We start from the raw sequence: 24,910 nt of genomic DNA on the forward strand, positions 1-24,910 counted from the left end.
GTAATGGAGACTACATGCTTTAGCTGGTATAAATATGTGCCTCGCTGCCTGTTAAAATTTTTTGCTTCAGATTTATATTACAAAGTGACTTCAAAATCAGATTTTACTCGTGTTTGACCTCAGCCTCTGTTTCCACAGATTCCAGCCCCAAAAAGTGTAAAGGCAAACTCAACAAAGATCATAACATTAAAATAGCAGCAAAAGGGAAACGTTTGAATGAATCCCATTTACTGATCCAGCAGGATAGCTAAAACAAATCCACTTAATCTTCCAGGCCATCTGCTTCTTTGTTTCAGGGTACAGTAATTTACAGCTCTAGCTGTGTATCACACGCAATCCTAGGAATGATGCTGGAAAGTCTTAATAATGTCTGTGATAATTTTTGCTCTCACCACTGAAAAACATAGCAGAACCTCTAAGTAGAAACAGCTGTGTTGCTCTTTGTGCAGAAGTTTACTTAGCACTGTAAATTGGCAGCTAATTGTTCATTGCCTAAGTTTATTTTGAAGACTAATACCTCATTCCAAGGTTCCACTCGCCATTGCAAGCAAGGCTCCGTATTACAACTAGTAGTGAGTTGTGGTTTATATCCAAGTAATTGGCAATGAAAAGGCCTGAGAAGTTGCTTCTCACGAACATCGATGCACTGAACATCTCGGGTCTTGAATCCTCCATTACAGTAGGCAGAGCACTGTAAACAAAAGCAGAAAGGGACACTTCTTCAAAAGATGTCAACACATGAGACCTTCCAGTCTCTCCAGAGATTGCTCCCAGGCCTCATGCAGCAGCACCAGCTTCTGACCCCATGCAAAGTCTCTTCTGCTGCTAAGGAAGAAATAAATCTGGTACTACAAGGATAGGAACAAATACACATTTAATTATTCTGTCTTCATCTAGAATTAAAGCCAATTCTGCCTATGTCACTGAATAACCTCAGATCAGCTTTGATCTTTATGACCACGCTACATTATAACAATTAATGCCATTCTCTTTTATATAAGTAATTATTTCTGAGTTGAACAAGGAAACTGAATACACTACTTCCCCTGGGAGTTGAAGGGTAGGTGGAAGAGGAATTCATGTCCTTGTTCACAAAAGTTTCTGTTTCTTTGAATAGAAACAATAGACAGAAATCACTGTGCAAGAAACTGAGTACACAGCGCCAGAACATTTGCAAATTGTATCTTGTATTAAACGCAGACTGTAAAATCTGGTTTGAAGCACTCTTCCTTTAGGGGAGGGGAAGAACTAGATATGAGGAATGCAACACAGAGTTACCCCACCAGCAATGGACTGCAGCCATCTTGCTCTGGTAAGTTGCCTTAAGATATTTGGAACAAGAAATGAGAAAAACAATTTTGACTGGCAAAAGCAAACAAACAAAAAAACCCCATTTTAATATATCAAACTGTGGTTATGTCTGTGTAGCTCAAATGCTGAAAAGTATGGATGCTAACAACAGTTATCTGCTAAGAAAGGTTTTTTGTCTCAAACTATCGTCTTTATTTGTGCTCTAAAACATTTGTTTCCCATATTTTATCATTAAATCTGATTTAAAGCTACTTTCTGTGACATAACTGTCATCTACTTGTTGCAAGAGCAACACTTATGAAGAAAAAGTGAAAGTGAAATACACCTTGCTTGAAGTAGGACCACATTATGTCTGTGCATCACTTAAAATCAATTTTGAAGATTTAAGTGTGGTCATTTAAGGCCTTTCCTGGACTTTCTACACAGACACATATTTCACATACAGATCACTTCTATGTCAACAAAATCAATAGTGTAACACAGGTTTTGTAACTATAACCTTTTCTGTAGACCTTTCTCTGTACAGATCTGCCCTCCAGTCCAGTGGCACCAATGCTGTCTGCAGATATGATAAAAAAGTTTTGAGAGACCTCTCTTTTTTTCCTATACTAAACCAGCATTATTTCAAACAAAATTTTGTAATCTTTTTTTCCTCTTCTGAGCTTTGAAAAGTAACCCACTGATTGATGTTCTAGTTTTAAACAATGTGAAGACAAAACAAAAACTTCTAGAAGTCCTTCCAGGTATTCATCACACATCTTTGAATGTGCACAAACACAATTATTTGGGTTCCACTTATAACCTTGGACATGCTTCTGTCTGTTGACCAGGACTGTGTATGTAACTTGCACTACATAAGACCCTGGCCAAAATAGGCACTCTCCTCAGTATATTTTTCTTTAGCTTTTGTAACGTACTAATTATAAGTTCAGTGAATGGGGAATAGACTGTGTCATGTAAGAGGAATACATACCAGCTAAGGTGAACAGGAGAGTGCAAACTCCCTCTCCTGAAATCTCATCTTCTTAATAAAATTAGAATGTGTGTCTTGGGGCAGAAGTCAAAAATGTACTTGCAAACATGTATAGCTTTGGTCATGTTTGTCCACATAACACAGACACTGAGTCCTGCTTTAGATTTAGGTGCGAGATTTATGACCCTAGCACAGGAAGAACAAAATTTGCAGTGGTTGTGATTCCACAAATAACTTAGTTAGGAAATTAGCACCGAATGGTCAACTAGGAATTATGTATGCATTCACTGAATAAATACTTACTTTAAAAATGAAGTATTTAGAAATCTCTAGTCTTTGAAGTTAACAAGCTTACTGTTCACACGCAGCTCTCTGAATGAAGTTACCTTACTCCAATTTCCTGTTTTCCAGCTAGCACATGGGCGCAGATAACATTTTCTGGCATGATCCGGCTTTTTTGTGTGCTGACAGTGAGATACATTCTTGCTGCTGCATTCCACGTGTCTCCAGAAAGCCCCCATTCCACAGGTGGTAGAGCACTGGCCAAAGTGAGAGGAAAGCCCAAGGGGCAAACTCAAGGTTAGTAAATCATTCTAGAAACAATTCATGTTCTTTAATACATCCAGAGCAATTTCAGCTGACCTAATTTGAGATGTTTGTACAGGTGCTCAAAAGAAGACTTCAAATTTACTTAGGACTTACTTAAAATTTACCTAATTCTTATTTAAAAATACTTTGCATTTTTTATATTAGGAAAATAGCAATTCTGATTTATACTACTCACTGCTTTTCTCTGGCATTCTTCTGCTTTCTAAGACTTTATAAATCTATAGGAGATATTCCACTGTTTCCTTCTCTGATCTTTGAGGATCTAAGGCAAATTATCATTGCTTCAAATCTCCATCACTTCTACTTCTCTAATCCTATGCAAATGAGATATTCAGTAAATTGAGTACACAATGCTGAAAATCTGAAATAAATTGCACGAGATTCTTGGGAAAACCACACATGAAAAGGATTTTTAAGAATTCAGAGTGGCTATGTGCTTCCAAAAATCTGGGAAGGTTTCAGCACCCGAGGTATGAGAACATTGATCATGCCAGCCAGGCTTCCAAGACTACATGCTCTTCACCAAAAGGCCTTCACATCCTGAAGCAGGAAGAGATAAAAAGTGACTAGAAATCCTCTTTCACGTTTTTCTCCCTTAAAATGTGAGAGATTGTGAACTAGATGCACACAGTCAAATTCAACATATGCCAATCAGCCTGTAGCTGGCATAACAAACACCACATCTTGGATTAAAGCAGAAAAATAACAGAGAACAAGTTCTACTGTGTAGTTTACAGTAAATTTACTGGTATAAACATATCCAAGGAGCAAAGAAGTGTCAGAATACTGGTAGTTACTGAGATTTGTTATCTGTATTACAGTAACAATAGAAAGAGAGCATAGCAAGAGAGTAATATATGTAGGTATGGTAACATTGAAATATCAAGGCCTTAAAGAGAAGGTATAAAAAAGCAGGCACAAAGTTCTATTAAGGACACATAAACAGAACAAAAATGCACAAGAAGTCAGAATATTGAAATGAAAATGAATTGAAAGTAAGGAACAATAAGAAAAGGTTCCATCAAGTTGTACAGAGTAAATACAAGCCCTCTGTCCCATGTGAAGTATAATAGCTGACATTCACAGCATTGTAAGAGATCTCTGGAGGTGGTCTTAACCAAGCACGACCACTTAAAGCTCATTGCCCAGAACCGTAGCAAGATGGAAGAAGTTAAATGGGCCAGGCTTCATGTCAAGTTAATTTTAACTAGAAGCCATAGCTTGCATCAGAATAGCAGAAGATTTCAAAAGCATTACAAAATACTAAATTGAGATGTGTTGAGTATGTCAAATTAATTTCATCTGCTCCACGAAACTGAATGCATTGACATTCTCACCTCAATATGCATTCAAATGTTCACAAATATTCTTTGAACTGTTGAGAATTATTTTTAAAAAATTGTGGAGGGCTGGAAGGGCTCCAGAGGATTACAGAATAACATTTTTCAAATTATCTTTGGGAAAACAAAAAGACAGAGCCTAACTTCATTTCACAAGATACAAAAGCAAGTATTAAACAGTCAAGACCAAAATGGCATACAGTGACGAAGATGATAAAGCAGTAACGCAGTCAACATGGAGCTATCAAGAAAAACTGGGATATCTGGTTTAATGGTAAAAGAGCCAGTCAACATAATACATTTTTGATATGACTGTTTTTTTTTAGCAAATGGTGAAAATATGATTTAAGTGACATTATTACAAGACTGGTGCACAGCTAACTGAAAAACTGTAATAAAGTGCTCCTTAATGATTTTAAGTCAAAATGAAAAGACATTTCAAATATAGCCTTGCAAGGCTCTGTCCAGAGCCCAGCTCTTTTCAGAATTTTCATTAATTTATTGAATGATTAATGATAGCATGCACTTATAAAATGTGCAGATGACACTTGGTTGGGAGAGTTGGCAGGAAAATGGAAAGACCAAATCTGAGTTCAAAAACATTGTGCTGATCTGAAAAATTATAAGGAAACTGTAAATTGAAATTCAGAAGTTGTTAGTCTGTAACTGAGAACATCAGCTGAAAACAGACCTGGGGGCCCTGCCTATGGCAGGGGGGTTGGAAATTCATGATCCTTGAGATCCCTTCCAACCTGGGCCATTTGGTGATTCTGTGACATATTGTATTGAGGAATCCAAGTCTTACAATGGCTAACAAATAGAATGAATTGAAGTGAGGTGGTTACAAAACAAGGCAAATTTGATCTCAACATTCACAGCGTCATATATAACATTATAAGTATTTCATTTCTTTTGCCAGGTGTCAGCTGGGGCCATAATGAACACCACTGTTGAAGAAAGATATGGTGAAACTAAAGCAAGTTGAGAGAACACCAAAACAAGATCACCGCATGCTTAGAAAATACAACGAAAGTGTGAAAGGAATTGGATGGACTTGCTTAGAAAACAAACCTCCAAACCACTGTTAAAAAGGCAATGACCTACCACGACCACTGCATATAAAAAATAATCTTTATTTTCAATACAGAAAATTTAAGTAAAATGTAAAGAAAATCATTCTTACAGGGGCAGTGAATGACTAAGACAGATCACTGTATCTCTCCTTTAAACACCTCTTTGGGATGCACTGGTCTTAGGAGCACAGCCCTTCCACTGACCTTCTGTTACAGGGTCCTCCACCCAAGCAACCTTAAATATAGGTCTTTGGGCATGTGCAGGAGGAAATGCTTCACTTGTCCTGCCTGAACATGGGAAGTTCAAGTCATTCCCATCTTGCCATAAGAAGGCAAAGAAGGAGCTCTTGACTGACATCATGGAGCACATGTCCCACAACCAGAAGTCTGTTACACACCAGAAAGCTTTGCTGCCACTCAGCAAGACCCAGACAGACAGACAGTTAGGCGGAGAGAAAGCTGATGAGGTTCAGGAAGAGCAAACACAGGGTCCTGCACCTGGGGAGGATTAACTGCACGAACCAGTTCAGATTAGGGGCTGACCCCCTTGGAAAGGAGCTCTGCAGATCAGGACCTGGGTGTCCTGGAGGTAATGGGTTGGCGATGAGTCAGCAGTGTGCCCTGGTGGCCAGGAAGGCCAATGGTATCCTGGAGTGCATTAAAAGGAGTGCAGTCAGCAGGTCAAGAGAGGTGATCCTCCTCCTCTACTGTGCCCTAGTCAGGCCTAACCTGAAGTACTGTATCCAGGCCAAACAAAAGAGAACAAAAGGTAGATTTAGATTAGATCAGACATGAGGAAGAAAGTCCTCATTATGAGGGTGGTGAGGTTCTGGAACAGCTTGCCTAGAGAAGTTGTGGATGTCCTATTCTTAGAAGTTTTCAAGGCCAGACTAGATGGGACTTTGGGAAGGTGGCCTGAAACTTGATGGTCTTTAAAGTCCATGATTCTATGCTCAGTGCAAGGAGGTTTCCAGTTCTGGATTAAAAATGTAAAATGTGAATAGAATCCTTGCTGTGGTTGCACCTTTACCAGCTCTGACCCCAGAGTAACTACTGTCCCAGAACATAGCAAAGTAACAGCATAGGAACTTGTCAAAAAGCATAGTGCTGGGTACTGGTAAAGGAAAGTATGAAAGATTGTGAACACTTTTGAGAAGCCATAGAAAACATAACAATTTATATTGCTCCTTCAGAGAAAATGCAAGTTACTCAAGTATTATAGCCCTTCAGTAACAATCAGAAATATCCAGACTGGGAACCTCAGTTCTCCATCTCATCTATTTTGCACACAAAAGAGTAACACTCACAAAGTTATTCTTTTAAAAGTTTTTGTGTTGAAAAAGCTAAGAGCTGACACCTTTCAGAACAAGTCTGAACATTTCAGTTGCGTTTCACCTCAAAAGAGTTTCCAACTGTGAACTGCACTTATTTCATTTACTCAGACAGGATGACAGAGCTTTCCTAAGTATTAAAGGATGTTAATACTTGTTTTGATCCAACCTCCTTTAAGCACAGCCATTAATGCAGATAAAAACTGCTCCTTTCTCCATTCAAGACATAGTTTAACACTGCAATTATCAGCTACTGTATCCAAAGGTACTGTAATAACCACAACCACAGGCCCGACAATTTTAACTTCTATGTGAACCAGACAAAATGCTTCTAGTTTACTACTGCTACAACCTAGTTCCAGTATATAATCACCCATACCTCAAAGAACAGTGCAACATCTTTCCATGAACATACTGGTTTAACTTTGGACGAACATTCTCATCTTAACTTTGTATATTCAAACTGGTTTTACCAGGTCAAATGCTGCTCTGAGTTAGGAGGTATTTGCTTAATGGTGAATACAAATACTGATAGTGGTATGAGATAAAAAAGCACCACATAAATCTGTTAATAGCCAACTAAAGATATGTTTATTAATCGTGATATTTATATGATTTAGAAACAAAGCTAGCTTAGTACATGATGAGGGTAATGTAAGTAAGTTAGGAAATACAACTTAGAGAGAAATGGTATATATAAGTAGAGGTTATAGCATAGTAGCACATGTACAGCTAACTTGGATTATTTAATTATTTGGAAATACAATCACATTCATTGTGCGTCTCCAGGACTCATCTAATAGCCTATCTTTTTCCTGTGCTCTCAAACAGAGCTCTTGAGGTCTCAAGGTTACGGTCAAACCGAAATGTCATGTTCCTGGAAGAGCTGCACAGAACTCTGCACAATCCATACAGACAAATACATTTTATGTAAGCACTCTAATATTAGATATCCTAAGTTCCATTATCCATTTTTTTGGTATAACAAGTCTTTAATTTGAAATTGTGACACTCATGTCAGATAATAATTTATTTCCCCATCAGTGGTTCAGAGAACTGACAGACTCTTCCCTGTTTATGAATTAAAAGTAACATACCTCACTCCAGTTCCCTACTATCCAGTAGGCATCACCAGGTAAACTGCTGGATGTTATTAGGAGGCTACTTTCCGTGACATTCATCAAAATCCTCTCAGATGTTTCCATGTGGTTCTTGAGAGCATGCTTGTTTACTAACAATTGTGTGCTGGAGGTTATGTTGTCAGGGAGCTTCATTTCTGTTCTGCTGTCAGCTTGTCCTCTCAATACATTACCAAATGTGGTGGGCACTTCTGTAACAGCTTCTTGGGTAGTTACTTCTCTGATTGGCACATCAACTTGCAGACTGGTAGAGCTTGCTGTTGTTGGAAATGTCAATCCTTGTCCTGCTCTGCTATCGGGAGGGGGCATAGAAGGTTCCTGGGGATGAGATGAGGGTGGGGGATCAGAAGTCACATCCCCATTTTGAAAGATGGGAGAATTGGTATCTTGGGTTGTGCTGCTGGTTCTGATTTCCAGATTGTGTTCTGTGCTGTAAAGGCGATCAGTTGGTTTCTCACTGCCTTCTGTTGACCCATCAACATCATCAGATTCTTCAGTTAAGTAATCATAGTTGGAAGTTATTTCCGGACTACTCGTAAAAGAAGAGACAGGAGTGTCCTCACTTCTTTGCAACTCACCCTCTACAGTAGAAACTGTCTCACTTTTAGAAATCTTTTCAGCATGCTTTATAATTTCAGTACCTAAGCTACTAGGAAAAGGCCACAAAGTAGTATTTTGATGAAAACTATTTTCAGTAGAAAAAACAGGATAATTGTAAACATCAGTTGATACAGCAAAACTATTTTCTAATGTTGCGTTGTCTGTTTCTTCTTTTTGTGGGATTTTACCCAAACCAGAGGATGTAGGAGAGGGAGTTACACTTTCAGGCTTGGGAACTCCTGTTGTCGTATGGAACCTTGGGCTTGGTACAGGTATTCTGCGAGGTGGACTCCATTTGGGATTAGTAGTTTTTCGGATTATAATCTTTCCTCTTTTAGGTGCCAGTGGGGGTATCAGGAACCTTCTAGCAGAAGGACATTGCTGGAGACCACACAGGGCCTTTGAGTTTGGTCTTTTGGAACTATCACATGGCTCGTGACTATTTTTGGCACAGGTGACACTGCGAGTCCTTATCCCACCACCACAAGTAACTGTGCACTGCAAGTAGAAGAAGTAGAATTACTGTAATTCTTCATTCTGCTGCACATGTCAATATAAAAAAAGGGTCAAATCACAGCAGTTTTAATAAGGAAGGATCATTAGTAATAATAAAAAGCTTTTTTTCCCCTGAGGAACAAGCATCCCATTCTAGTGATTTTCTTCTATCGTGGAGCATTTTAAAAGTCCTTAGAAGAGTAAATGTCAACTTGAGTAAACATCGGTGATAAAAGACTACATGATAAAGACAAAATATGGAAGTAATATGATAGAATCTAATTTCTGCAGTAAAACTATCACAGAAATTGTTTAGCCAATACCTGTACAATTGAAAGTATAAAAACAGACTCAAAAAGCTGTCATTAAAAATATATATATCGCTTATTACTGGCTGTTCACAATGCCACAGACTTGCTTTGATGATTTGCACAGCTCATAGGTCCTTGTTAACTTTATGAAATGGATCTTTCACTCGGTTTTAGTGCACTTGCTGCCACCAGGGCTGCAAGCATTTTCCTTCTAAATTATGGACTACTAACCAACGTGGCTTTTATTTAAATGGGAGCACTTTCATGTACAAAAGATGCTAGAAGCTATGGATACCCAGTTTTTCCTCTGATGTTTTGTCCTCAGTCCCACAGGTACAACAATGAATTTAGCAGGTGTTTGAAGGTAGAAGGCTGGTTGACTTGTTTACTGGAGATGTTACACATAACCTAGTGGAGGACATCTCCTTAAGATCTGAGGGAACCCTACCAACTCACTTAGCTGGTTTAAAATAGATGCTCAACACAGACTTACAAACACTCCTATTGCCAGCACCCTTGACACATACAATTCTTCTCAGGGTCAAAGTGCAGTAGAACACACATGGCTTGGTGTTCCTGGAGCTTCCTGTGTTGCTAACACCTCTAAAATAACATCAGCTCTGCAGCACCAGCACAGCAACCTCAGAGCAGGAAGGTTAATTATTCTGTCTGTCCTCTTTGTATTGCTGGCAGAATAGTGCATTTACTGTACTCAGAGCTATGCAAGTTTATATCAGCTCCAATTTTACCTCCGAAGTTACTGACATTGGTAGTAATGTGTTTTGCTTACTGAGGAAGACAGTAACTGCTGGCATTTTGTTGCTGCTTCCATAGAAATACAACACAATTTGTCAGATTATGCCACGTGGCTGACTTAGATTAGCATTTTTGTGAATTAGAAGGAATATCTGATGAGTATTCTCTATTAACAGTAACATATATTGCAGAGTAAGTTCCAGTATATTTAAACAATTTTACTATATTGCAGTTATTAATTTGATGACCTCACATTCCACAGGTCATCAGTTGACAGTGAAATAACTGCACAATACTGAATTATCATTTGAAGTATGCAAAAATATTCCAGTGTTTATCAGGCCTTCAGATTAACACTAGAAGTAAAAAAGGTAGCATGCTGCTGCAAAACAGCAGAGAGAAGAATGCAAAAGAGATGTGAATGCAAAAAATATAAAAATGTTTCACTTTCTCCATGCAGACATGACACAGAACATCTCCCTGCCTGTTTCAGTAGTAACGAGTATTCCATAGAATTCTGTGCATGCAAACATGCTCTGTTCCAAAATACCAAAAGCTCAGCAAGCCAATCCCTTAGAGATATCTAAAACACACACTCGTTGAGGTCACTGGCAAGCAGTGTAGCTTTTTTTCATCTGCATAAAGGACTTGCAAAGACATGTTAAGAAATAAGGCAAAAAGAAAAACCAGCAAAAGAGCTCATTGGTCTTTCTTGTTAAGTATGATAGATCACTTCAGGAAAAAAAAAAAAAAAAAGCACAAACAAAAAAAAATCAGAAAAAATTAAAAATCAAACATTTAATGTCACAGCTGACACAAACTTACCTCAGTCCAGTTGCTCACTGTCCAGTCAGATGGGCACAAGACATCTCTGTTGCATGACTGATGGGTCTTTGGTTTAAGCAGGTGCTGGCATTCTGTGACAGCCAATGCCTGCTCATCAGATCCCACTGTTTGGATGCAAAGTACAGTTCGCTTCTTCTGTCCTGTCGGGCCACACGTTGTTGAACACTTCTGCCATTCTCCTGCCCACCATCTGACAAACAGAATTGTAACAAACATTACAGAAAATAATCCGTAACTAGTGCATTAAGGATAGCCTTTCACATCCAGATTTCAGTAACTGATAAGCAGCTCAGCAATCTTTTTATCTGCTTATTGTTACCTTAATACAGAAAGAATTAACAAATTAGAATCTGTACTTTGTTCCTTCATAAAGGAAAAATTAGCCCCTTATATTTGCCTCTTCTGATCACAGATGGTCTTCCAGAGTAAGCTATACAATGCTTCACTAAGTGAAAGATAAATGTTTTCTCTAGTGCAATGTCTTCCAATGTAATTTAGTTTAGTTTACCATAGGCAAGAACATAGCTCCAAGCTGCAGTATAAGAAATCTAGCCCAGCTGTGAAATCTTGAGTCAAAAAATGCTCCTAGGTACTATTGCTACTTGTTCCTGAGTTTTAAAGCAGATTATGAGCTTTACACACAAGCTTTACACACAAAACAAACAAACAAAACAAAAAACCCCAAACAAACAAAAAACCCACTAAAAAACATAATGAATGTACTTAGAAAATGTCTTTCTGTCTGGAAAAAATTATGTTTTTGACTTAACATCAACATTAATATCTTGTACTTTTTTTTTCCTTTTTAGGTCAATGAACTTTGAGCAAACTTCAAAGTTCCACAGCAGATATAACTGCAGCATTCATCTGGCTCAGTCACCATCTCCAATCTCAATGCAGTTCTGGCTTCTTTTGTTTGCTAACAATCCCTTCTCTCCCCTTCCTCCATAGTTTCCATTATTCTTGATCATTTTATTCTTCAATTGCAAAACAAACAAACAAACAAACAAATGTCAATGATGTGGAAGGCACTGATACCTACTCATAACCATTCAGCAGAAAAATATAAGGGCTCAGAGCAATCAAGCTATGCACACAGCTCACTTGTACAATCATCTGGTTTCCTCTGGGGGAACTTACACCTTCCTTCTTCTCTTTAGTTATGAAAACATATTGCATTTCCTTTTAAATTACACTGTAAGCCCTTTGAGGCACAGATTGTTTTGCAAAATGCTGTAGAATGGTAGCCCACTGCCACAACCCTGTGTGAGCCCCCTGGACGCTGCTGTAATAAAAAGAACATATTATTTCTCCTCATCTCTTGCCTTATTTTAGAGAGTTTCTTTCTCTTTTGGGCTTCTGCAAATAACTAAGGAAAAAAAAAAAACAACAGTTCAAAAGAAAAAAAACAAGTGCACCTCAGCTGACTGTGGCAATAAAGAAGATAAAAATATGCTATTGTAACTTGAACCAGGTAATAGCAGGGCTGTTTTCATCTCTTGCATCTTCCTTCCAATTCTCTTTATCATTTTAGGTATCTTGTAAATAGCTTCACCACAAATGCAAACTCAAGTATGCGAATTGCCCTATTAATTTTAATGGCATCAGATCACATATTTCTAGTTACAGAGATGCTATACGGACACTCCCTCCCTCCCCAATTTTCACATGGCTCTGAGTAAGGGGTCAGCAGTTTGCAGGTTTGAGTACTGAACTCTAAATAATGAATTATCATTTTGCTACAAAATCTACCTTGACCAGTAGTAGTGGTGCATTGGTAACAAGCTGAAAAAAACAAAACGTTTTTTGTAATAAGCCATGAAATAAAATAAGTATTCTGAAGTTAATAAAACCCAGAATCAAGACTGTATCTCTCATTCCACCTTCATGCCAATCTTAAACTACATTTAGTCATGTAACTTCTTCTATTGAGTCCTTCCTCATTCAAAGTAGGTAACAGATTATACCGATAATTTTCACTACACACTACCCCACTTTTTTTTTTTTTTTTTTATTCTCATCAGTAAATGGAGTTCTCAGGGGTGTATAATCCTTACTTTGCTTCTACTGTATATGCATATGCCATAAACACTCCATCATGAGGACTTCTGAACTGCAGTGTTCCAGCAGACGTGGAAGAAAGGCAAATCAAGGAGGGAGGAACATTAACATGCACTCAACTGCTCTGTTACAGGACAACCTGAAGCAAGTCCTGGACTACACAGTAGCAGCACCCAAGTGACAAGACACCACTCATCTAGGAGCTTCTACTGTCTCCACATTGCAGAGGCACGACTGAAGCTGGAGACAACTGCTGAGCATGTAGAACTGAGAACTGACACAGCGCCCCCATAAGCAACTTCTAATTTGAGGTGACCAAGCTGAGAGACCTTCCAGCTTCGAGTTGGACAAGAAGGGCACTGTCAGACAGACTTAGCTTTAGGCATGTTATAAAGAAGGATTTTTTTTTAAATCACATTAAAAATGCTTGGCAAAGAAAAGGATGTGGGGAAGAAAACTAGTATATAGCTGCGCTGGTTGTGATGAAAATCTGATATGAGTTAGCAGAAACTGCAACCTGATGGGCTTTATCTAACACTTGTCCCTACCTCTGGTTTCCTGTGGCATTCACCACTACAACTGGGAAGTTCCTAAATATTAATGCATCACCTTGTCCCTACGAAGCGACAGGACTGTTTTATCACCATAGGCATGCATGGCACAGCACAGAAGGAGTATGTTAACTAACAAACTGTAAGATTCAGAGAACTAATCTGAGTGAGAACAAATTTTCTTGAAGCTCTCAAACTAGAGAGTATTCACTGTAGAGTGAAAATGTAACTTCGATTGACTTTCAGTTGCAACTGGGAGCACTCAGCTTTTCCACAGTCCAACAAGAAGCACCTGGCAATGCACCCAAAAAATGAAGGATATGTGCATAAGAGGAACTCGAGTCTGTAATAATTAAAGCAGAGCCCAAAAGCCTTTTCTGCCTATGCACAGTTGATGCTTACTGAATACGGTTATGGATCTTGTTGAGACTATGGAATCTAAGTTTGCTATATTTGTGCCTATGGGGTCAAATATTGAGTCACACTTAGAGAAAGATATTTCTTGCACTATATATTTTGTAGAATGTCAGGCACAGCAGATACCAACAAGGCACTGATTTTTGGTTTGTTTATTATAATAAAAACAGGATGTTTTGTTATTATTGCGTTGCTGAGTTTACTGAACTGTTCTGCAGGAGGACAATACAGTAACAACAGATAAATTTGGACCCGGCAGGAGATCCTGAATACTTAAAAAATAATCTATTTACAATTCCTTTGTTCATACATGTAGTCAAGTTAAAAACTCTTAAGGCAATTTTCTTTATGGTTGAGATAAAACATTCTATTCAGTGCACGAGCAGTTAAAATCTCTCTCTCCAAGTACCGTCTGTTGATTTTTATCATGAATACCTGTGGAGCAAAATCCCTGCCTACCAAAGAATTGTGTGGCAGGAAAATATATTCCATAGCACGCTGTGGAAAACACACAGTCACTCCTGCTATGCGGATCACTGAAGTTTCACGTGAGCAGCTGTATCACCTTTTAACTCTCAACCATTCAGCCATCTTTATTTTGTTCTTACACAACATGTGGCACATATGTATTGCAATATTTAAAATACTTGCATTGCTCCAGATTCTTTTAGTAGGAAGTGGAGGGAAAAACAAAACAAAACAAACAAAAAAACCAAACAATAATCATGTTAAGACCTGGACTTTGCAGAAGTCTGTCATTTAAACAGTTTATAATTAACTTCCTGAAAAGAATTAATGAGATAATATCTAGTCTGTGCAAGTCACAAGCATTATAGTAATGTCATTCTTTGCCTGTAGATACTATTTGATACATTATCTGATGTTGAGTTAGGGTCTAGTAGCTAGTGACATGGTGGCATGTGTATTATCAATGAGGTATCACAGGTTATAGGAGGATTGTGCAAGAGAACATCCTTGTTGTTTCACACAGAATGTTCCCACAAATATACGGACTTGCTCTTGGGAAGCACGGTATCATCTAGCAGTTCCAGCCCTGTGGCTACAGCACTAACTAAAGGTTCCCAGCAATGCCATGTTCAATTACACTGTCCTCACCTCTAGCACATAATTTAGTCACTTCTGCAAAATTCTTGTTCTGTAGTAGTTTCATATGAATTCTCAGTTATGCTATATTGTACTGTGTAGGACAATCACGTCATTTTCTAACATTCAGGTTTTCTTTAGAATGACCGAAATGAACTACCTTGAGAGCCTTCTTGCTTTTCAGACAGAGATGTATAAACCACCTGTCTGGGTTTAAGATGGCATGTATGTCATGGAAAAGTAAATACCAGCTAAACCCCATGCTGGGACTACAGGCTGGATCAGAGACCAGATCTACAGAATGAATGGCCTGAGAAGGGTGAATACAAACCCACTCTGCCCTGTCAGCTCTTCCAATGAAAGAGCTAGTGACCACCAACAGAAGCCAGCGAAAGTCAGACTCAAAATAAATAAAAATTATAGAACAAAATCATTTAGGTTGGAAAAGGCTTCCAAGATCATCAAGTCTGACTACTAAAATGAGTGTTTATTCACATAGTAGGCATTAAAACTGTGGAACTTCTTGCCAAGGAAGTTGTGCAACAACGAAGTTTTACAGAGTTGCAGGGCCAGTCTGACATATTACTGTGGAGATGTATTTGTCTAGAAATGCCTTGAGTTAAAAGCAATTGGAAACTGGAAGAGAATTAGGAAGAGAGATAATTTATGCTTGCCTTGTTTGCTCTTTTTTAAGCATGCAGTTACAGGTCTGCTGAAAATCAGAGCAGGGGTTTATATGGTTCCTTGATCAAACTACTACAGTCATGCCTCTGTTAAGATAAAAATAAATAAATAGACTCTAGAAGTATACATTATCTATGTTTCCTGCGCTAAAGATAGCAGAATTGTCAGTATTTTGCAGTGCTCAGAAACATAACTAGCTCTTTCCTCTGCAGAGCATGATAAGTTTGAGAAACATGACTCAGATGGGCAATGAAGAAGAGCTTTTCTGCCTAGTTCACATGCAATATATTTCCATAATCTGTGTAACGCTGGAAAAATTCTTCTCTCTCACCTTAATGAGCATCCCTGAATAATGCAACTGCTTCAAGCAAATGGGGTAACTTGAGCTCATTTGAAATTTTGGAATAAATAACAAGTTTATACATGTTATAAATACAAAGCATCCACACTCACACAAACAGGTAGGTTTGGCTCTTACGTAGTCAACCAGTTGGAATGTTTGATCTATTATCTATTTGTATTTCCTTGCAATCTATGGAGAATTACGAAATGTTCATGGTTTATACTTTTAACAGTCATTTATAGAGGTTTCATCTGGAAAAATGTAATTCCCAAAGTAAGTATCACACAATCTTGTGAAGATATTTGGAAATGGTTAATAAAACCAACAACCACACAGACTTTGTTACATTAAAGCTTCATGAAAATTGCTGCTGACAAATATAGCATGAAATACTTTAAGGGAATAACTGCAATGACTTTGATCCTGAGGTAATTAGAATTACGAGGTAAAGACTTGTACATGTCATGCAAAGGGACCTGGACAAACTTAAGCAATGCGCCCACAGAAATCTAGCGAGGTTCAATGAGACTAAGTGCAAGGTACTGCACTTGTGTTCGGACAATCCCAGATACATGTACAGACTAGGAGAGCAACTCCTTGAGGGAGGTTGGAACTGGGTGGTCTTTGAGATACCTTCCAACCCAAGCCATTCCATGATTCTATATCATTGTGGACATCATGATACAGGATTTCCAAAGACAGTAAAAGACAAATGTAGGACATGTCAGTACCTAAAGAAAAAAACTAAAACCAATACTGACTATAGCAAAAAACACAAGCGTTGTCCTGTCATGTACTCTGCACCACTGATGCCTTCCAGCAAGTATGTGCCTTTTTTACAGCCACAGGCTACTATCACCTGAAATGTTTACTGTGGTTAATTAGTTCACTCCTAATTTGACCACTACTGGGTTTCTGACACCTTTGCTCTGGAATACTTGGCTACTGTCTTCGTGGCAGGCTGTAGATGCTACACTAATCTGGTATTAGAACCAACATATTATTTTGAAGGATTTATTTAAGATTACAAGGGCCTTCAAAGTAACTGGTACCTTGGTGGACAGTCCTTTTCATAGCACTTCTTCTGCCGTCCATTTGGCTGTGTGGCTGGGTCACAGAAGGAGTTCTTGATCACTCCACCTCCCTTCCGCATGCAGTGGGCAATCTGGCGACGCACCCCTGGAAGAGAAAGACAACAAAAGAAGAGTAATCCCTGTAGGCCAGGGACAAACTGCAGAAGTCCTCCAGCATGAAATGTACACACTGTCTGCGCACCACATCCTCAAATACAGAAAAAGCCGTGTGATGTTTTCAGGAATAGAAGTCAGTTCTGCTGTATGAGCTAAATAAGGTACAAGTGTTCTTTAGTCAAGCTGAAAGGGAATTATGCAGAGCTCCAGTGAATCACTTAGGCGAAGGTACATACTAGAAGGAACTTACTCTTATCTCAGTGAAGTTGTCAGTCTCAGAAAGGGTTCTTATACCCCTGAAATCAGTTGCGTTTAAAGGGCTGTGAATGGTTTTTGGGATTTCTCACAGAGAAGGGACAACAGGGCAGCAGGAGACTATTCACAGCATGTAGATTATTACTGATCTTTACTTTGTTCTTGTGGAACAGGCAATTAAACATAAAACAAACCAGAAGGTTTCACTAAGAATATAACCCTATGATTGCTAATGCTGAATTCTGCTTTTTTGAAGTTTTAAAAACAATACAAATCCTGACCTAAAACGACGACGTCATAATGCAAAGGAGAAAATCTGTTTTCTAAATAACCAATGCACAGCAGACAGGAGGCAAATCACTGTAACGGAGAGATATGCCATACGTACAACTTAGGCTAATTGTTAGCAGTTTCAGTCACATAAACTCCTGCTCAGTGAAAAGAAAGAAACCTGAAACAAAATACTGCATTATCCTAGTGTGAACCTAAAGAAAACCATGTTCCAGGAGTGTTCTGCAACAATTTGATGTCGGTCCTGTGCTGCAAATCCAGACAAATGTCTGGGATAAACATGATTGAAGAAATCTTGTTTGCTCACTGCCGTTAACTGTACTAATAATTCATAGCAATTTATATGCAGATGGTAAGGCACTATTTCTGTGACTTCCATCCCTCTCCTGGGAAGAAATGGGCTTAGTAGCACTATTACTATGTGTCAGAGGTAAACGTTATGTATTTTGTGGTATATTTAAGAATCAAGCCTTTCCGTTTCTCATATCTCCTTGAAAACAGCGTGGGAATCCATCCAGAAGAAAAGAAGAGTAATTCAGACATAATGCTGCTTGAGAAAACATGAAAATATTTCTCTATGCAGCATTTTCTTCTGATCCTCTATGCAGTGTCCCCTTATAAGACAACTAAAGCATACATCCTAGAATTTTACACTAGCATTATGGCTGGCTTGCCTTAAGCGACTTTGCAGCATTCAACAACACATTTCTCTCCAAAATTAAAGAATTCACATATACAAATAAACATAAACTAAATCTAATACTAAGAAATCTAAAGCTGCTATCAGAGGTAATTCTTCATAGAAAAACTGAGTATGGCACGTAGATATGAAGGGGAAGGTTATGGTCAGACATCACTGAAAAAAGCCTTCACACCAAGAAGAGGATGAGAAGCCTTCTATGCACATCTGGGTCATTTCATAGAAACAGACAGAAACCTTTAGTTTGTATGGATAGCACTCTAAGATTTCAGGTCTATGATACTTAAAAAAACAGTGCAGCTTCTACAGAGCCTTCAGACATGTGACTAGGATCTATGGAAACAATACACTGAGTCTCCACCATTCATACAGAAGAGTTGATTTTAGAACAGAATAGTTCAGTTGGAAGGGATCTCTAAAGTCATCTAACCCAACAGCATCTAGTTCAGAATGAGAATTATTTTCATCTAGAAGAGAGGATTACGGGGACTGCAACCCTGTGCTTCTGCTAATATTCTTTTTGCTGAGGCATTCAAGCTTTAGGGTATGTGACATGGTAGCAGCACAGCCATCTGGAGTGTGGTTGCACATGGCTCTCCTCTTCCTTGGGGACTTCAACAAACAGAAAGCTGTCTGGTCCAGTGAGGGACTCTGAGGGAGCAGAGTCCTGTTTTATGCTATGGAAAGCATAAGTGGAATAGTAAGCAGCCTTTGCACTAGTTGTAAACAAAGCACCTCACGGAAATACAATTCTGACCCTTTCAAAATCATGCTATGATGCTGCTACAAATGCAAATTAAGCAAGATAATTCCTCTTTTGTTCCAATAAATTTTTAGTGTCATTTCAGCTGCTATAATTCACTTTAAAACAGCTATAAACCTTAGCAGAAATACTGCTTTGAGGCTGTACATTCTCATAAAACATTTGCTGATCACTGGCATCAATAAACTTAATTTACACAAACAAAATATTTAATATGGAAGTTGCATGAATTTATATTGTAGTTTCAAAATCTGGTAAATTCTAGGATGAGTACATATGTTCAAAGAAGCTATAAATGCCTTTTTTTTTTTTTTTTTCCCCATCAGGACTATATACAGTTCAGTTACAAAGTTGAAAAGAATTTTATATGCTTGTACAGATGCACATACATTTCCTTAGAAGCTGTCATCTTAAAAATACAGTGGTGCTTCAATATAGCTGAGGAAAGAAAGGAACATTGTGTGCAGCTTCATCATGTTTTTTCAAGGTTTTCAGCTGGTCTGGAAAATGAGATAGAAAAAGAAAGTTGGGCTGGCGAATGGTACATAAAATTAGCTTGAATTTGCCTAAAAAGACATTTTATGCTTCCTAAACCTCATTCTTCTAATGTTCAAGTCTTCTTTGATTTTCTATGTCACTCTGAAAACATTCTTACCATTTCTGTGATTAGAGGGAATACAATAGATATCCGTAGGTAGTTGATTTTTCTTAATTTTTTTTTTTTTTTTTTTTTTAAATCTTGAGCAAATTGCACTAAAAAGCACTTCAAAGATACATGGGTCCCTATGAAAGTAATGATGCCTATTTATTTCCATGGAAATTACAATAACAACAACAACAGAAAACTAGCACAGAAAACTAGTCGCCTTACATTTGACTCTGCTCTACCAAATATTTACACTGGGCTTAATTTCACTCACTCAACTCAGAAAGCACTTCTACCTCTCTATAAGGCTTCAACCCTAATACTGAACTTTTGAGATGGGAGGTAGAAATTTCCCCCAGGCAAAAAGGTACCCATTTGAAAATCAGTTAAGCTTGAAGGGATTTTAAAAGAAGAGTAGACACTTGTTAGCAGAACAGCTATGGCAAGGAAACTGGAACTAGATGATCTTTAAGGTCCCATTCTGTGAAAATCCAGTTTTGAGTTTGAGCATGGTTAAAGCTGCAAATGACGAAACTGAAGGTCCTGCATTCCAGAAGCATATGTACAAAGTGTGCATACCAAGGAGCACAGTAAGAGCCATTTGTGTGAACAGGCAATTGCCACTGTTGTGCATCAAATCAAACAGTCTCCTTGGACTTCACTTTGGTACTTGAATGAACAAATTACATCCCATGCATGCACAGATCACGTACACAATACAATAAACTGCCTTCACATTCTTGGCAATATAAAACTTAGACCCGTAATCGTGAAGTAAAACAGTGTGACTATTGTTTTCTCAGTCTCAGTGCTGCAAGCTTAGTAGTACATTTCAGTTCAGGATCACCTGGAGGTAATTTTCAAAATAGCCCTGATAGCAGTTGTGAAGGATTTAGAGGGCACATAGCAATTAACCCCCAAACAAATCTCACAGTTAAGTCCTTCTGAAAAACTCTGAAACTTTGCCAATCACTGGTGTTATCTACAGAGGAGTATATTTCTGAAATTGCCTAATATTCTCCCTTAGTTGCAGCTGTGCTGTATTTTTTGCTTCTTGTTACATTCCATGCCACTCAAAACCAGTTCTACAAAACATCATTCCAGTACTTCAAAAAGGACAATGGGATTGTGCCTATAGTTTCTAATTGACCATTATCTAAAGAAACAACAACGGGTAGCCATTCTAGAAAAATACTTAGTGAGGCATTTAAATTAACTGTCCTGTAAAAGAAGCTTAAAGGCTTTATATGCTATCTGGCTGGACAGCAGCCTCTGGAGGGACAGCCTACTTAGTCAGAGGGTTGCTGCGTGCAATTCAGGTTTGATTGTGCAGCAGTCAGCAGGATGCCTTCTGCAATGAACAGATCCTGATGGCAATGCAATTTTATTCTACATAAAGCAAAAGAATCTGCAGCAAGGACTGAGCAAAGCTCATGATTCCTACTGTAATTATAGCCATAAGAGTTTGTCATGAAAGGAAATTACCAAACTATTTTCTACACTACAAATAGATATCAGGTATTGACATGTGTTCTCCTTTTCCCTGCACACAGTATTAGCTATCGTAGCTACAGAAAACATCAATTTTTCAGACAGTATTATTCCCTGCTAAATGACTTTATTGTTGACAAGCCAGATGCACTCGCTCTTTGAGACTACAAGACATACAGGCATGTGAAGGTGATGATGGAAAACATAAGCACATTTGCTTCTTCTCTGTCACAGCTGCAGTGGAGTTGGAGAAGGACATGGGCCAGGGCACAGCAATATATGTGGCACAACCTTAAGGCGAAGAATATTGGAACATCCCCGTAAGGAGTTGACCTGAGGTCATTCTGTGAAGGCAAACTTAATTCTACAACTACATTATGCATCATTGGAAATGTCCCTTAGATAAGGAGGTAAAACTGTGGGTTTTTTTCTTCTGAATAGAAGAGGCTTTCCTGGACCAGCCTGTTCCTGTGAATGCTGTGCCATTTGCCACTCCCTAATTCTGTTTTCCTCTTTTGGCTATGGAAAGCGTGGCTGCATCGTCCTGATCTCTGTGGCTACAGAAGGCTGAAGGGCTCTTGGATTTATCACTGTCCTATTGATCAATCTTGATGTGAGGCCTATAGCGAATCTTTAGGCAGGTCCATGTTTGCCAGGAGAAAAAAAAAAAAAAAACTCTAGGTAAGAATCAATTTTTCTCACTATGTCAGTCAGAGTTACTTCAGTAGTTCAGCTTTCTTGGCCTCCCCTTCAAACCTGAAAAACAACTAGTTCATTATTTACCAAATGATGAATGAAAGAGTACTTCAAGGTTATTTCACTACCAAATTTAGTCTAAACCAATGCAACTCATTTTTTTAATCTCCTTGACCCCCATTGAAGGTTTGTCTTCAGTAGAGTTGTCATGCAGTGTATTGATAGCAGAAGATTATCTTCTTGCCTACTTCAACACACTTAACGTTAGAAGCCTTAAGAAAATATTTTAATGCCTGAGATCTTGCACAGCAGGTTTGTTACTGCCAATGGCACTAAATTCTGGATCTAAACAGCCTGTGCATTCAGATAAAATCAAACTCATTATATAAACCTAGGGGGAAGTTCTGCAGAAGTCAGGGAAATATGCTGATTAATGCAGCAACACTGGGAACATTAAGTCCTGCCTTTATTTTGCCTCTTGGTTCTGAGCTGAACTCAAGAGGAACAAATACAATAATGTGCAACTGTGAGAATTTCTGGTTCTACATAAACAATTACTACCATGCCCATTCCTTGCTAAATGGGGCAAGACTTCAGAGTTTACAAACTTCCTTGCTCATGGACCATTAACATTTTCCAAATACTCTTTTCTCTGCTGCTGAGCAGCTGTGCTCCAGGTTTTATTGTTAATGTGTAGGGTTACATCTGGATAAGCAGAGCTCAAACTCTGGTGTGGAACCTTGTAGGGCCACAGCTAGCTCAGAATCTCTACCAACAGCATGACTGGTTCACATTCAGGCCGCCCAGAGAACAGTCACATTAAGCTTAGGGTACCTGCAGAGAAATGCAAACAGACTGTAATATCAGAACTCTGTCTTCCTAGTTAAAAAAGACAGGGATCTCATAGAAGTCCAGTGGGTGGCCATAAGGATGGATAAGGATCTGGAGCACCTCCCATATGAAGACAGGCTGAGTAACCTGTTCAGCCTGGGGAAAAGAAGATGGACAGAGCTTCTGATAATGTTTATAAATATCTAAAGAGAGGTGGGAGGCAAATGGATGAGGCCAGGCTCTTCTTGGTGGTGTGCAGTGGAAGGACAAGGAGTAATGGCCTAAAACTTGTACGTAGGAAGTTCCATACTAACATGTGGAAGAACTTATTTACGGTAAGGGTGATGGAGCACTACGACTGGCTGCCCAGAGAAGTTGTGGAGTCTCCTTCTATGGGGATACTAAAGACCTGGCTGGACACCTAGCTGTGCGACCTATTGTGGGTACGTGTTTTAGCAGGGGGATTGGTCTCAGTCTCTTGAGGTTCCTTCCAAACCCTGTGATTCTGTGTATTTCCCCTTGTTCAAGCAATGCATTTAAGCTCTACGGCAGGCGTTCCCTTTTCCACTGAGCAGGGAGTAAGTGACAATACCCTGACTTCATCACTTACGAGCAGATTACACCTTCCTTCAAGTTTGTTTTCTAGTTTTTATAAGTGTATGTATCTAAGGGGAAAGAGAGCAAAAGACTTATTTATTCTTTTTATCTTGTCCTTGAATGAATACAGAGAACAGTGGTTTCCATGCTTTCATACTGTGATGTACCTCGTAGTTTCCTTGCAGAATCATATGAAGAAGTTCACAGTGCTTTCTGAAATGTTTCATTTCTACCTATGCAAAGAACAAGCCCATAAGATCAAGAAATACTTATTAAGAAGTCGAAGATGGTAAAGGGGGAAGCCAATTATTAAATAAAAACTGAAAAAAAAAAAAACCAAAACCCATATCCTGCAGTCTTCTGTTTAAATAATGATGTTGCAGTTAGAAATCAAAGACAAATCACACAATTCTTTAGCCAGAAGGTAGTACATAGGATTATAACTTACTTAGTAGGAAATACTTCTGGGAAAAGTGAAGCAGATGTTGAATAAAAACATAATAATCAGTCTAATTTCACTTTTCCTCCCTCTTTTTGTTATAATGACAATTGTTAGATTAAACATCAACCACGAGTACATAAAAGAGCTAACACATGCAGCATGCCATTGAGCAAAGCATTTGTTTTAGGTACCTAAATAAAAAGATTTATTTTACTAACGAGAAAGCCCATGGTGTTTTGCGGTGAGAAGCTCTTTTCTAAAAACAAAACAAAACCCCACATATATACACAGAAGTTTGCACTTAAAAGCCAACAGCTATATATATATGTACACACATATATGTATTAATATAGAAAAGCTTTTGGGTATGGGGTAATTTATGAGGATCTTCCCAAATTCTTATTCTAATCTTCTAAAATTAAAGCTATTCAATGCCCTTTTTTTCCAAATCCTTGAAAAATACGTTCTTTCAGTGTCCTTCATGACAGGAAGGATTTAAAAATTGTTACTAGTATAATCATTATTGTTGCCATACTAGCGACTGGATTTATTAAGAGCTTTGATTTTAGTTTCCAGAAAAGTAGAGGAAAAAGAAGAAAAAAGGAAAAAGAAGAAAAAAGGAAAAAGAAGAAAAAAAGGAAAAAGAAGAAAAAAAGGAAAAAGAAGAAAGAAACCAACACAGCGCACGATCCAACAATCACACACTCCAAGCAAAACCCAGGCATTAGAAAGATAAAAGACCTATTTCACATCAGATGTGCAATGGCTATAACATCAACAGTGTACTGTTGTAGTGTAATGTATTGCTCTGTACCTTAAACAAAGTTTTCCTGCTAGCATTTTCTCTTACCAAAGGCAATCTTCTAGACCTGTTGTTAGTATTTCATGGTTGTCATTCTACACACATGATGCGCCAACACAGAACTACAATACAAATGGAACTGTTCCATTGTACTGAGAAAGGCAAAGATACACAAGTTTCAAGATTGATTTAAATAGAGTATCTACTGAGAAATGTGTGAAAGTATTTTTGCTTTTTGGACAGAAATGAAGGGTATTTTTTG

At 38.3% G+C, this 24,910-nt stretch overlaps 1 protein-coding gene and 1 long non-coding RNA gene across 3 annotated transcripts in view; one reads left to right on the forward strand and one right to left on the reverse strand.

Annotated features, from left to right (window-relative positions):
- The window catches only part of ADAMTS12 (ADAM metallopeptidase with thrombospondin type 1 motif 12), a 170,961-nt gene that overhangs the window by 11,505 nt on the left and 134,546 nt on the right, over window positions 1-24,910 (reverse strand). The window contains exons 17-21 of one of the 2 annotated variants that reach the window (XM_003642975.6): window positions 16,997-17,123; window positions 10,764-10,974; window positions 7,735-8,874; window positions 2,671-2,823; window positions 518-691 (exon numbers count right to left, since the gene is read on the reverse strand). In XM_003642975.6, coding sequence (XP_003643023.3) covers window positions 518-691; window positions 2,671-2,823; window positions 7,735-8,874; window positions 10,764-10,974; window positions 16,997-17,123 — 1,805 coding nt within the window. Of the gene's footprint in view, window positions 1-517; window positions 692-2,587; window positions 2,824-7,734; window positions 8,875-10,763; window positions 10,975-16,996; window positions 17,124-24,910 lie in introns of those variants that run through there. The other variant, XM_015277506.4, reaches the window with a different exon arrangement.
- LOC121108607 lies at window positions 5,196-13,562 on the forward strand. The gene is made up of 3 exons (XR_005843246.1): window positions 5,196-6,902; window positions 7,469-7,567; window positions 11,594-13,562. It is a non-coding gene; the product is annotated as an uncharacterized LOC121108607 (long non-coding RNA).

This window comes from Gallus gallus, chromosome Z, assembly GCF_016699485.2.
Source record: "Gallus gallus isolate bGalGal1 chromosome Z, bGalGal1.mat.broiler.GRCg7b, whole genome shotgun sequence".
In the NCBI taxonomy this organism is placed as follows: domain Eukaryota; kingdom Metazoa; phylum Chordata; class Aves; order Galliformes; family Phasianidae; genus Gallus; species Gallus gallus.